This window comes from Ranitomeya variabilis, chromosome 2, assembly GCF_051348905.1.
Source record: "Ranitomeya variabilis isolate aRanVar5 chromosome 2, aRanVar5.hap1, whole genome shotgun sequence".
In the NCBI taxonomy this organism is placed as follows: Eukaryota; Metazoa; Chordata; class Amphibia; order Anura; family Dendrobatidae; genus Ranitomeya; species Ranitomeya variabilis.
Window position 1 is genome coordinate 1018385668 of NC_135233.1, and position 13620 is coordinate 1018399287.

Consider the following 13620-nt stretch of genomic DNA (forward strand, 5'->3'; position numbering starts at 1 on the left):
TTGACTATCTTTGAAAGATGGGGTTCAAGGTTTCGTTTGGCAGAGTGTAATTTGGAAACCTTTAACAGTGAAACACGTGATGTGGTGACAATAGTCATGATACTCATGACTCATGATACAGCTCCCTTAGGAGCTGGTGGCAATGGCCTGTGATGTAGTGTAGTCAAGGCAATGGACAAGGAAACAGGAAAGGCCATTATAGTTAGCAACACAATGTCCTTTACTTATGTAGATGAACTTGAAAAGACATAACAGATTAATTGCATGAGATTAGATGGTATTCACACTTAGATTTGACAGTTTTCATACAGATGGTTACACATGGCAGTAGTTTACACTTCTTCTCCAATATAATCTCATATGAATCCCATTTACCGAAATCCAGCTTCATTAATTTCTCGACACTGGCTGCAGCAGTTACTTTTCCGGATTTTCCCATGAGACAATAAATAGGATTCCTTATCTAAATCTTCCACACTAGATTGGCACTTCTAGTCCACCACTGTATGTGCACAGGCAACGTTGTCTACCCAACAGCAGTGTCAGGAACACTAATAGTTCTCCATAACCATGGTCCCCAAATATATTCCTCTTCGGGCCTCTCCCAGCTTCCCTCTAAGCCGTACTCACTTCTAGGATAAACCTTCTGCCACTTTTCTTTCTATCTGGCTGATGATCACTTGTGTTGTAACTACAGGCACTCTGATGACCTAGGCCTCCACAGCCCCTTATATAACAGACGCTCGTTCCTGAACTTCCCACTAATTGTCATCCCAAACTTCTGCAGTAGCAATAATTTACATACTAAACAAATCAATGCAAAAGTTGAGAAAAGCATCAATATAGCACAATACAATTACTATGTGCAGATTTAGATTTCATTCTTCCACTCTCTTACAGGGGCAGCTTGAATTGTTGACGCAGGAGGCTCAGGACCTCCATCCTTGTTCTTGTTTTTGGATACTTGATGAATTGGGAGCTTGATATAACACATTTAATGGGAATCCGTCAGCACAGAATGACTTTTCAAACCAAGAACCGTTGCTCGGTGCATCACGGCGGGGCAATCATGTAGATAAACCTTCCCACCTGCTTGGCTTCCATCTACCTCTGATATATGAAGCCAGAGTTGCCAATCAAAGAAGAGGAGGGCTTTAGATAGGTGGAAGCCAAGCAGGTGGGAAGGAGTGTTTAAATGTTTGGTCACGCCATGATGCACCAAGCGGAGGTACTTGGCTTGAACACGTATTCTATGCTCATAGATTCCCTTTAATGACCAAACTGGACTCCTCTGAATTTTATTTTACAATTACAATAAATAAAAAATAAATATTATTATTAAATTGCATTTGATAGCTATTTCTGAGCTAGTGATCTGCAACACACACAGTGCATTCCCAAGACACGGAGGGCTGATAGGTCAATCCAGGCTCATTTCTCAGATTGTTCACAAGTTCTTGACAAGTTTGTGTGGTTCCAGTTCAATAAGTTAAAACATGTTATCCATATTAAGAAATCAGCCAATACTGACACATTTTAAACCAAAAAGAAAAAAGGAGTATTTAAATAACCTAATCAAAATCAATATTGTACCAAATCGTTCAAGTAGACAAGATAAACTAATACATACAAAAACTACTTGAGCACTAAAATCAAGAGAAGACTATAATAAAAAGAATCCATATAAAAAAACAACATAATATTATTAGGGACACCAATCAAAATAACAAAAAAATATAATTAAAACAGAGACTAGACATGATAAAAAGGATATAACAAACTTTAAATTTAAACACTGACACATTTAATGATAAATTAAGACTAAGATTGTTGTAGATAATATAATGATAATAATCATGTGATAAAAATGTATCATAAAGAACCCGTAACTTATATTTCTCTAAATGACATGTTATTATTAGTTCTGTACATGAGAGGTATGAGGTAATGAGGTTCCATTAATATTGTTCCATTCTATGCTACTCAGACTTCTTGCTTCTTCATCCTTTTTCCTTAAAAGAAATGAATACAAACTATTAGAACATAAAATATATGTTAAAGGAAAAGTGCAATTTAGTTATAGATGTAATAGAATGAAATAGAATAATTTCTACTCTGGAGTAAGTTTAAAAGGAAGGGTCATTTTAAAAGTGCATAGATATTGAGGGACCTTGGAATAAAGTACTACTACTGTACATTTTCCCAATTCTTGTTTGCCTGCTGTTGTGTTCGGGTCATAGTGACCCGAACAGACTTTTTGCGGCCCTGTAGATTTTTTTCTGTAAGTCTATAAAACTTGAGACTCCTTGACTTTTCCTCATTTGGGGGACCTACCTATGAGTATTTTTTTTTTTTTTTTTTTCGTTTGCTTTTTGCTACACGCAAAAAGTTACACTTGTTGTGTTCGGGTCATAATGACCCGACATCGTTTTTTACAGCTGTGAGGCCATATTTTCAGTGAAATAAAGGAGTTATAACCTCAGTTGGGTCTATTTATTGCATCTACTATTGTATATCAATTGATTTATTTCCTAAATTATTTCAATGGGGTCGTACACGCGCTCTACCGGGGGTATGCATTGAGATCTGCGCACCATAAAAATGGCTTTATATTGATTATTTTTGGTGCGCAGTCTATTCTAAAATGTAGAGTGCATCCGGAGAGATCACTAGGTGTGCACTACACGTGTATATTATGCGCAGAACGGACTGCTCAGAACGCGCTGTCTAAGACGTTTTTTTTTGTAAAGCTGAGCTGTAAAGTCTTGCAAATAATTTTTTTTTGCTAAGTAAGTCTGTCTTCCTGGCTTATCTGCTTGTTTTCAGAAGGGTTCTTATCTTCTCTGCTCTTATCAGTACACATATGCTAGCCCAGACATGTTACCTTTCAGTTTCTTTGGAGAGAAGCTGTGTACATACCTCTGTTCCCGGATATCTCTGTTCCAGGCAGTATCTTTGTTTTCTACAGGTATGTTGCTTGTTATGCTTTTACTAATCAATTCTATTGATAGATTGTATATTGTAAAGGAATACTTTTATTTTATTTTATTACATGTAATTAATGTTATTACTGTGTGATACACTGCTCTACACTTAGCATGATAGATTGCTGGATATTGAGCACTGGTATGCTTTGATGTAGTATAGAAGCTCTTATTGTTTGTGAGGCTGTTTTTTTTCTCAGACTTTATTATTATTGTTTACTTACAAAGGTTTTTTTTTTTACAAAATATGTGTAGTTTACTATTTTCGTTTTGCTCATTGATCTGTTTTTTTCAGAATAAAAACAAAAAAAAAAGATTTCTAGTTCATTTTTCTTTTTTTTTTTACTACCAAACATGTTCACAGTCTAGTAAGCAAAAAGTATAAAAAAAATGGAGTTAGAGTGTCTAAAATCAAGGTTTAATAAGCCGGGTCATAGTGACCCGGAACACTACAAGTGTATAGTAAATGCGAACAAAACAGCAGGGTTAATTGTGCAGTGAATATGAAGACAGCATGTATGTTATAAGGCCATGAGGCCCCTATGTTGTAATGGAGTTCTTTGTGAAATAACACCACATCTCTTGCATTATAAGTTAATGCCCAAGATAATGAAAATATTTTAAGTATGCTTAAAAAAAAGTTTAAAAAACTCAGTGTGTTGGAGGAAAACACTGCGTAAAATGTGTGCGTTTTTTATGCATTTTTACTTGCGTTTTTCCCATTTATTTGAATGTGTGAAAAACGTTGCAAGAATGGTGAAATAATTGACATTCTGCAGACTGGAAAAAAAAAAGCTTTGATGTTTCAAATTTGCATGGAAAATAAGCATATGATTTCAGAAATCTCATTCACTTTTCCGGTACTGTAAAAAATGTAAAAAACACAAAGAAAAAAAAATGTGACAAAAACAGAGAGCGTGAACAAACCCTAAACATCAGAAGCGATCCTGAAATATAATAATGTTAGGAAATGAAATGTAGAGGATGGATGGCCACCAGACAAGGGGTACATCAACAATCAGCAGACACGCACAAAGATTAGGTAATATAATATGAATATTTACTAACCAGGTTACAAAACATTGTAAAGGATGGTAGGTAAACAGTGTATACGCAACAAATACAGTGACAGCAGTTACTCTCAATAACACCAACTAAAGGTACCGTCTCACATTGGCACTTTGATCGCTACGACGGTACGATCCGTGACGTTCCAGCGATATCCATACGATATCGCTGTGTCTGACACGCAGCGGCGATCAGGGACCCTGCTGAGAATCGTACGTCGTAGCAGATCGTTTGAAACTTTATTTCGTCGCTGGATCTCCCGCTGTCATCGCTGGATCGTTGTGTGTGACACCGATCCAGCGATGCGTTCGCTTGTAACCAGGGTAAACATCGGGTTACTAAGCGCAGGGCCGCGCTTAGTAACCCAATGTTTACCCTGGTTACCATCGTAAATGTAAAAAAAAAACCCAGTACATACTTACATTCCGGTGTCCGTCAGGTCCCTGGCCGTCTGCTTCCCTGCACTGACTGTGAGCGCCGGCACCGGAATGTGAGTATGTGTTTTTTTAATTTTACGTTTACGCTGGTAACCAGGGTAAACATCGGGTTACTAAGCGCGGCCCTGCGCTTAGTAACCCAATGTTTACCCTGGTTACCTGGGGACTTCGGCATCGTTGGTCGCTGGAGAGCTGTCTGTGTGACAGCTCTCCAGTGACCACACAACGACTTACCAACGATCACGGCCAGGTCGTATCGCTGGTCGTGATCGTTGGTAAATCGTTTTGTGTAACGGTACCCTAAGAGTATACCCAGGTACACCTAAATAGAATTAACAGTTATATGCAAACAAAATACAACATGAGTAACTCTTTCTATGCAAAAATCAATTAACAGTGTTGTGCCAGGACTTTAGTAATCGCCTACTCTGAGCAGTTTTCGAAGTGTCTCTTACAGAAGAGGCCTTTTCTCCTAACTAACTGGACCTCTACAAGGCTATTTATATAAGCGCATATACTTGTATATTCATATGTATGATGGTACCTATCCCCTTCCCGACCTTTGACGCATACGCTGCGTCATGAAAGTCGGTGCCAATCCGACCTGTGACGCAGCGTATGCGTCATGGAGGGATCGTGCTCCTGCAGATCGGGTGAAAGGGTTAACTCCAATTTCACCCGATCTCCAGGAACAGGGGGAGTGGTGCTTCAGCCCAGGGGGGGTGGCTTCACCCCCTCGTGGCTACGATCGCTCTGATTGGCTGTTGAAAGTGAAACTGCCAATCAGAGCGATTTGTAATATTTCACCCAAAAAAACGGTGAAATATTACAATCCAGCCATGGCCGATGCTGCAATATCATCGGCCATGGCTGGAAAACCTAATCTGTCCCCCCCACCCCACCGATCGCCCCCCCCAGTGCTCCGTTACGTGGTCCGCCCCCCTAAGTGGTCCTGTCCGCTCCTCTGTCCTCCTGTCCGCTCCCCCCGTGCTCTGGTCCCCCCTCCCTGTGCTCCGGTCCCCCCCCCTGTGATCCGATCACCCCCCTTCATACTTACCGGGCCTCCCCGTGTCCGTCCGGCTTCTCCATGGGCGCCGCCATCTTCCAAAATGGCGGGCGCATGTGCACTGCGCCCGCCGAATCTGCCGGCTGGCAGATTCATTTCAGAAGTATTTTGATCACTGCGATATAGCCTATCACAGTGATCAAAATAAAAAAAAATAGTAAATGACCCCCCTTTATCACCCCCATAGGGACAATAATAAAAATAAATATTTTTTTTTTTTTTTTCTACTAGGGTTAGGGTTAGAACCAGGGTTAGAATTAGGGTTAGAATTAGGGGTAGGGTTAGGGGTAGGGTTAGGGCATGTGCACACAGTGCGGATTTGGCTGCGAATCTGCAGCGGATTGCCGTGTATCCGCAGCAGATTGGCCGCGGATCCGCAGCGGATCCGCAGCGGATTAGCCGCTGCGAATTCGTAGCAGTTTTCCATCAGGTTTACAGTACCATGTACACCTATGGAAAACCAAATCCGCTGTGCCCATGGTGCGGAAAATACCGTGCGGAAACGCTGTGTTGTATTTTCCGCAGCATGTCAATTTTGTGCGGATTCCGCAGCGTTTTACACCTGTTCCTCAATAGGAATCCGCAGGTGAAATCCGCACAAAAAAACACTGGAAGTCCGCTGTAAATCCGTAGGTAAAACGCAGTGCCTTTTACCTGCGGATTTTTCAAAAATGGTGCGGAAAAATCTCACACGAATCCGCAAAGTGGGCACATAGCCTTAGGGTTAGGGTTGGAATTCGAGTTAGGGTACCGTCTCACAGTGGCACTTTGATCGCTACGACGGTACGATCCGTGACGTTCCAGCGATATCCATACGATATCGCTGTGTCTGACACGCAGCAGCGATCAGGGACCCTGCTGAGAATCGTACGTCGTAGCAGATCGTTTGGAACTTTCTTTCGTCGCTGGATCTCCCGCTGTCATCGCTGGATCATTGTGACAGCGATCCAGTGATGCGTTCGCTTGTAACCAGGGTAAACATCGGGTTACTAAGCACAGGGCCGCGCTTAGTAACCCGATGTTTACCGTGGTTACCAGCGTAAAAGTAAAAAAAAAAAAAACGTACATACTCACATTTCGGTGTCCTTCAGGTCCCTTGCCGTCTGCTTCCCGCTCTGACTGTCTGCCAGCCGGAAAGTGAGAACACAGCACAGCAGTGACGTCACCGCTGCGCTCTGCTCTCACTGTACGGCGGCACTCAGTCAGAGCGGGAAGCAGATGGCAAGGGACCTGAAGGACACCGAAATGTGAGTATGTACGTTTTTTTTTTTTTTACTTTTACGCTGGTAACCACGGTAAACATCGGGTTACTAAGCGCGGCCCTGCGCTTAGTAACCCGATGTTTACCCTGGTTACCCGGGACCTTGGCATCTTTGGTCGCTGGAGAGTGGTCTGTGTGACAGCTCCTCAGCGACCACACAACGACTTTCCAACGATCACGGCCAGGTCGTATCGCTGGTCGTGATCGTTGGTAAATCGTTATGTGAGACGGTACCCTTAGGGTTGGAATTAGGGCTAGGGTTGGAAATAGGGTTAAGATTAGGCTTGTGGTTAGGGTTAAGGATAGGATTGGGGTTGTGTTGGGGTTACAGTTGTGGGTAGGGTTGGGATTAGGGTTAGGATTAGGGTTAGGGTTGGATTTAGGGTTACGGGTGTGTTGGGGTTAGGGTTGTGGTTAGGGGTGTGTTGGGGTTAGGGTTGTGATTAGGGTTATGGCTACAGTTGGGATTAGGGTTAGGGGTGTGTTGGGGTTAGTGTTGAAGTTAGAATTGAGGGGTTTCCACTGTTTAGGCACATCAGGGGTCTCCAAACGCAACATGGCGCCACCATTGATTCCAGCCAATCTTGCGTTCAAAAAGTCAAATGGTGCGCCCTCCCTTCCAAGCCCCGACGTGCGCCCAAACAGTGGTTTACCCCCACATATGGGATACCAGCGTACTCAGGACAAACTGGGCAACAACTATTGGGGTCCAATTTCTCCTGTTACCCTTGCAAAAATAAAAAATTACTTGCTAAAACATAAATTTTGAGGAAAGAACAATTATTTTTTATTTTCACGGCTCTACGTTATAAACTTATGTGAAGCACTTGGGGGTTGAAAGTGCTCACCACACATCTAGATAAGATCCTTTTGGGGTCTAGTTTCCAAAATGGGGTCACTTGTGGGGTGTTTCTACTGTTTAGGCACATCAGGGGCTCTGCAAATGCAACGTGACGCCCGCAGACCATTCCATCAAAGTCTGCATTTCAAATGTCACTACTTCCCTTCCGAGCCCTGACGTGCGCCCAAACAGTGGTTTACCCCCACATATGAGGTATAAGCGTACTCACAACAAACTGGGCAACAAATATTGGGGTCCAATTTCTCCTGTTACCCTTGTGAAAATAAACAATTGCTTGCTAAAACATCTTTTTTGAGGAAAGAAAAATGATTTTTTATTTTCACGGCTCTGCGTTGTAAACTTCTGTGAAGCACTTGGGGGTTGAATGTGCTCACCACACATCTAGATAAGTTCCTTGGGGGGTCTAGTTTCCAAAATGGGGTCACTTGTGGGGGGTTTCTACTGTTTAGGCACATCAGGGGCTCTGCAAACGTAACATGATTCCCGCAGACCATTCCATCAAAGTCTGCATTCCAAATCGTCACTACTTCCCTTCCAAGCCCCGGCATGTGCCCAAACAGTGGTTTACCCCCACATATGGGGTATCAGCGTACTCAGGAGAAACTGCAGAACAACTTTTGGGGTCCAATTTCTCCTGTTACCCTTGGGAAAATAAAAAATTGTGGGTTAAAAAATCATTTTTGAGGAAAGAAAAATAATTTTTTATTTTCATGGCTCTGCGTTATAAACTTCTGTGAAGCACTTGGGGGTTCAAAGTGCTCACCACACATCTAGATTAGTTCCTTGGGAGGTCTAGTTTCCAAAATGGGGTCACTTGTGCGGGAGCTCCAATGTGTAGGCACACAGGGGCTCTCCAAACGCGACATGGTGTCCGCTAATGATTGAAGCTAATTTTCCATTCAAAAAGCCAAATGGCGTGCCTTCCCTTCCGAGCCCTGCCGTGCGCCCAAACAGTGGTTTACCCCCACATATGGGGTATCATCGTACTCAGGACAAACTGGACAACAACATTTGGGGTCCAATTTCTCCTATTATCCTTGGGAAAATAAAAAACTCCGGGCTAAAAATCATTTTTGAGGAAAGAAAAATAATTTTTTATTTTCATGGCTCTGCGTTATAAACTTCTGTGAAGCACCTGGGGGTTTTAAGTGCTCACTATGCATCTAGATTAGTTCCTTGGGGGGTCTAGTTTCCAAAATGGGGTCACTTGTAGGGGAGCTCCAATGTTTAGGCACACAGGGGCTCTCCAAACGCGACATGGTGTCCACTAACGATTGGAGCTAATTTTCCATTCAAAAAGTCAAATGGCGCGCCTTCCCTTCCGAGCCTTGCCGTGCACCCAAACAGTGGTTTACCCCCACATATGAGGTATCGGCATACTCAGGAGAAATTGCCCAACAAACTTTAGGATCCATTTTATCCTGCTGCCCATGTGAAAATGAAAAAATTGAGGCTAAAAGAAATTTTGTGTGAAAAAAAAGTTCTTTTTCATTTTTACGGATTAATTTGTGAAGCACCTGGGGGTTTAAAGTGCTCACTATGCTTCTAGATAAGTTCCTTGGGGGGTCTAGTTTCCAAAATGGGGTCACTTGTGGGGGAGCTCCAATGTTTAGGCACACGGGGGCTCTCCAAACGCGACATGGTGTCCGCTAAAGATTGGAGCCAATTTTTCATTCAAAAAGTCAAATGGCGCTCCTTCCCTTCCGAGCCCTGCCGTGCGCCCAAACAGTGGTTTACCCCCACATATGAGGTATCAGCATATTCAGGACAAATTGGACAACAACATTCGTGGTCCAGTTTCTCCTTTTACCCTTGGGAAAATAAAAAAATTGTTGCAAAAAATCATTTTTGTGACTAAAAAGTTAAATGTTAATTTTTCCCCTCCATGTTGCTTCTGCTGCTGTGAAACACCTGAAGGGTTAATAAACTTCTTGAATGTGGTTTTGAGCACCTTGAGGGGTGCAGTTTTTAGAATGGTGTCACTTTTGGGTATTTTCAGCCATATAGAACCCTCAAACTGACTTCAAATGTGAGGTGGTCCCTAAAAAAAATGGTTTTGTAAATTTTGTTGTAAAAATGAGAAATCACTGGTCAACTTTTAACCCTTATAACTTCCTAGCAAAAAAAAAATTTGTTTCCAAAATTGTGCTGATGTAAAGTAGACATGTGGGAAATGTTATTTATTAACTATTTTGTGTCACATAACTCTCTGGTTTAACAGAATAAAAATTAAAAATGTGAAAATTGCAAAATTTTCAAATTTTTCGCCAAATTTCCATTTTTTTCACAAATAAACTCAGAAATTATCGACCTAAATTTACAACTAACATGAAGCCCAATATGTCACGAAAAAACAATCTCAGAACCGCAAGGATCCGTTGAAGCGTTCCTGAGTTATTACCTCATAAAGGGACACTGGTCAGAATTGCAAAAAATGGCAAGGTCATTAAGGCCAAAATAGGCTGGGTCATGAAGGGGCTATACACCCTAAAACTGAAGTAGAAGGGTCCTTGCTGGGATGAGTCCTGAATAATCAGAAACACTGTCTTGAAGCTCTTAGGGAATGCCGACCTCTCCATCACAGAGCTTACCTAAGTCCTTAGCGATAGAAATGCCATCTTAAAGCTCTCAGAGAATGCTGATCTCTCCAACACAGGGCTTTCCTAAGCCATTTGAGATAAGGCCTCACTTAACCCAAGATGCTGTGTCTTGGTTGTCTTCACCGAGTCGGCTCATATCAAGCTGAACAACGCGTCCCAGAGTCACCAACAACTGATCCAGAGTCGCACCAACCTATCCAGACTTTCTCCAAGGATCCACAGCTTCATTTCCACCCGGACTCTCCTTCAACTTCTCCCAACTGCCCACCAGCCACCATTTCATATGCACATATATACATATATACATCATAAATCTCCAACAAAGTAAACTGTGACTAACCCTTACAGATAGACATAAATTACAATGGTATCATTTTTATCTCTAAACTCACTTTCCCTACCATGCAACAAATGGTATGGGTTCTGCATTTGAATGCATTTCATGAACAGTACAGTGGACATCTAGATGCCACATTAGTATACAGAGGCCAGGTTATCAGCTGATTTAGTGCAGGGGAGTAAGGGTATGTGCACACGTTGCAGATTTCTTGCAGAAAATTCCTGAAGAAAACCGGAAATTTTCTGCAAGAAATCCGCATTTTTTTTTTTGCGTTTTTTTCCGTTTTTTTCGCGTTTTTTTAGCATTCTGCAAGCGTAATTAGCTTGCAGAATGCTAAAGTTTTCCCTGCGATCTGTAGCATCGCTTGGAAAACTGACTGACAGGTTGGTCACACTTGTCAAACATAGCGTTTGACAAGTGTGACCAACTTTTTACTATAGATGCTGCCTATGCAGCATCTATAGTAAAAGATAGAATGTTTAAAAATAATAAAAAAAATAAAAAAATGCTTATACTCACCCAGACATCTCACCGGCGTCCGTTCCGTATAGCTGGTCTGTGCGCACAGGACCTCCCGTGACGTCACGGTCACGTGAGCGGTCACATGACCGCTCACGACCAATCACAGGACAGTGACGTCATTCGGCGAGGTCCTTCAGCGCACACCAGGTACAGAAACCGAACGGCAGCGTGCGAGGAGGCGGCAAGACATCGAGGGTGAGTATAGGACTGTTTATTATTTTATTTCTTATTTTTTGACCACTTATATGGTGCCCAGTGCGTGGAGGAGAGTCTCCTCTCCTCCACCCTGGGTACCAACCGCATATAATCTGCTTACTTCCCGCATGGTGTGCACAGCCCCGTGCGGGAAGTAAGCAGATCAATGGACCCCTAGGTGTGCGGAATCCCTGCAATTCCGCATTTTTAATGAACATGTTGCTTTTTTTTCCGCTATGCGATTTTTTCGCGGAAAAAATCGCAACATTTGCACCAAAAATGCGGAATACCCTGTAAATAATAGGAGGCTTATGTAAGCGGTTTTTTTCGCGTTTTTATCACGTTTTTATAGCGAAAAAACGCGAAAAAAACGCTAACAATCCTGAACGTGTGCACATGGCCTAAAAGTGAGTTCACTGATAAGAAAAAAGACCCTGGGATTCAGTGTCTCTTCTAATCTCTACATTATTGTAATATGCAAATTGCCTCTTCTGAGAAAAAGAGGACTACATTATTGTAGTAATTCAGGTTGTTATTCATAGTGATGGTTTTCTGTGATGCTAGTCACAACCCATGGACAGGCCGTTAGTCAGCAAAGTCAGACGTTTCGGGGGGGTCAATATCAAAAGAGCATACAGTAAACCAATGGAAAATATGAAGTTGTAAGTCAGGTCACATTCCATGGTCAGAATACCAGAGAAATAGTGGATAAGCAAAGGTGCAATAACAAATGATAGAACACCATCCAAAGGTCAGCAGCAGAAGATCAGAAACAAAGGGGCAATATCAAACAAGTAGTCAGAACACGGTCCAAAGGTTAGCTGCAGAAGACCAGAACTTACAGAACAGTTATCAGGCGAACACACATCAGAGAGCAAAAAGCTTAGAACAAGTTTTTGACTGGCAATGATCTGGGCCAGACAGGTCACCTAAATAGCTGAGCAATTACCAAGACCAGGGAGAACCTGTGGAAATCTCTGTACCTTCTAATCTCAGACAGGTCAATCGAGCTGTCAATCAAAGCACTGACAGCTCAGCGCATCCCAGCACAGGATAGAATGACAGAGCTGTCCACCTCTGAGTCCCAGTCACTCTGAGCAGAGGAAACATCACAGTTCCCTTTTAAAATATAATTCATCTTACCTAAGTTCCTCTTGCTTCTTCTTAACCCAGGGCGTGTTAGGTTTGGAGCAAATTATCCTCTTAGCATTGGTTATAAACCTGTGTGGAGAACATATTGTGAGAAAATAAGGGTTGATTATAACTAATTAACTAAACATTTTGATTCAAAGTCTACACCCTTCAAGACTAATTATCCATGTATACCTTTAAGATTTTTACTATGTAATCTGAGGACAGCATATAGTAGGAGCTGATACACTGACTTCTATGAAGTGTCAGTTATTAGTCTGTGTGCTGTTTTCTAATACAATTAATGCTTTATCAGCAGGAGATTATCACTTATAAGCTACCACTCCTTTGCACCCTGACCAACTATGCCCCCCAGCACTGATTAGCAGTTTACTGTCAATGGACAATGTACACAGAAAGTAGATAATCAGGGGTGTGGGCCAGGTTAACTTTGAGCTCTGCTATATGCTTTCGTGATCTGAAACATTTAAGCTTGACAAATATGCAAAAGAATAGGAAGTCACGAAAACCACTACTGAGCAATATGAACATAAATGTGCATCTCAGTTTTGCCAGAAAACATTTTGATGATACCCAAGACTTTTAAGAGAATACTATGTGGACTGACAAGATAAAAGTTGAGCTTTTTGGAAGGTGTATGTCCTATTACATCTTGAAGTAACACAGCATTTCAGAAAAGGAACATCATACCAACAGTAAAATGTGGTGGTGGTAGTGTGGTGGACTGGGGCTGTTTTGCTGCTTCAGACCTGGAATACTTACCGTGCTGTCTATTTAAAAATCCTGAAGGAGATGTCCGGCCATCTGTTGAGACCTCAAGCTGAAACATACTTTTGTTATGCAACAGGACAATGATCCAAAACACAAAAGTGAAGCGCCCGCTAGGACCGTGAGATACTCGGTACTGGGCCATACATGATTCTTAAAGGGGAAGGTCATGGCAGCAATGACCCAGTCCGTGGCCCTGGGTGTCCAATTAAAGGGGTGGTGAAATGAAATAATAAATGATGGGAAATGGGAATAAAGTTTGCAAGGGGGATAAAGGGGAAAATGGTCGTGATGCCCCCTGTGGTACTCAGCAATAAAGGTGTTGGCTGACGCTGCTGTACAATCCTCTTGGGCAGATGATAATG

At 42.2% G+C, this 13620-nt stretch overlaps 1 protein-coding gene across 1 annotated transcript in view; it reads right to left on the minus strand.

Moving 5' to 3' along the window:
- Positions 1-1713: 1713 nt before the first annotated feature.
- The window catches only part of LOC143810137 (uncharacterized), a 33434-nt gene continuing 21527 nt past the window's right edge, over positions 1714-13620 (minus strand). The window contains exons 3-4 of the mRNA XM_077293029.1: positions 12479-12556; positions 1714-2012 (exon numbers count right to left, since the gene is read on the minus strand). Coding sequence (XP_077149144.1) covers positions 1919-2012; positions 12479-12556 — 172 coding nt within the window. The 3' untranslated portion in view covers positions 1714-1918. The remainder of the gene's footprint in view (positions 2013-12478; positions 12557-13620) is intronic.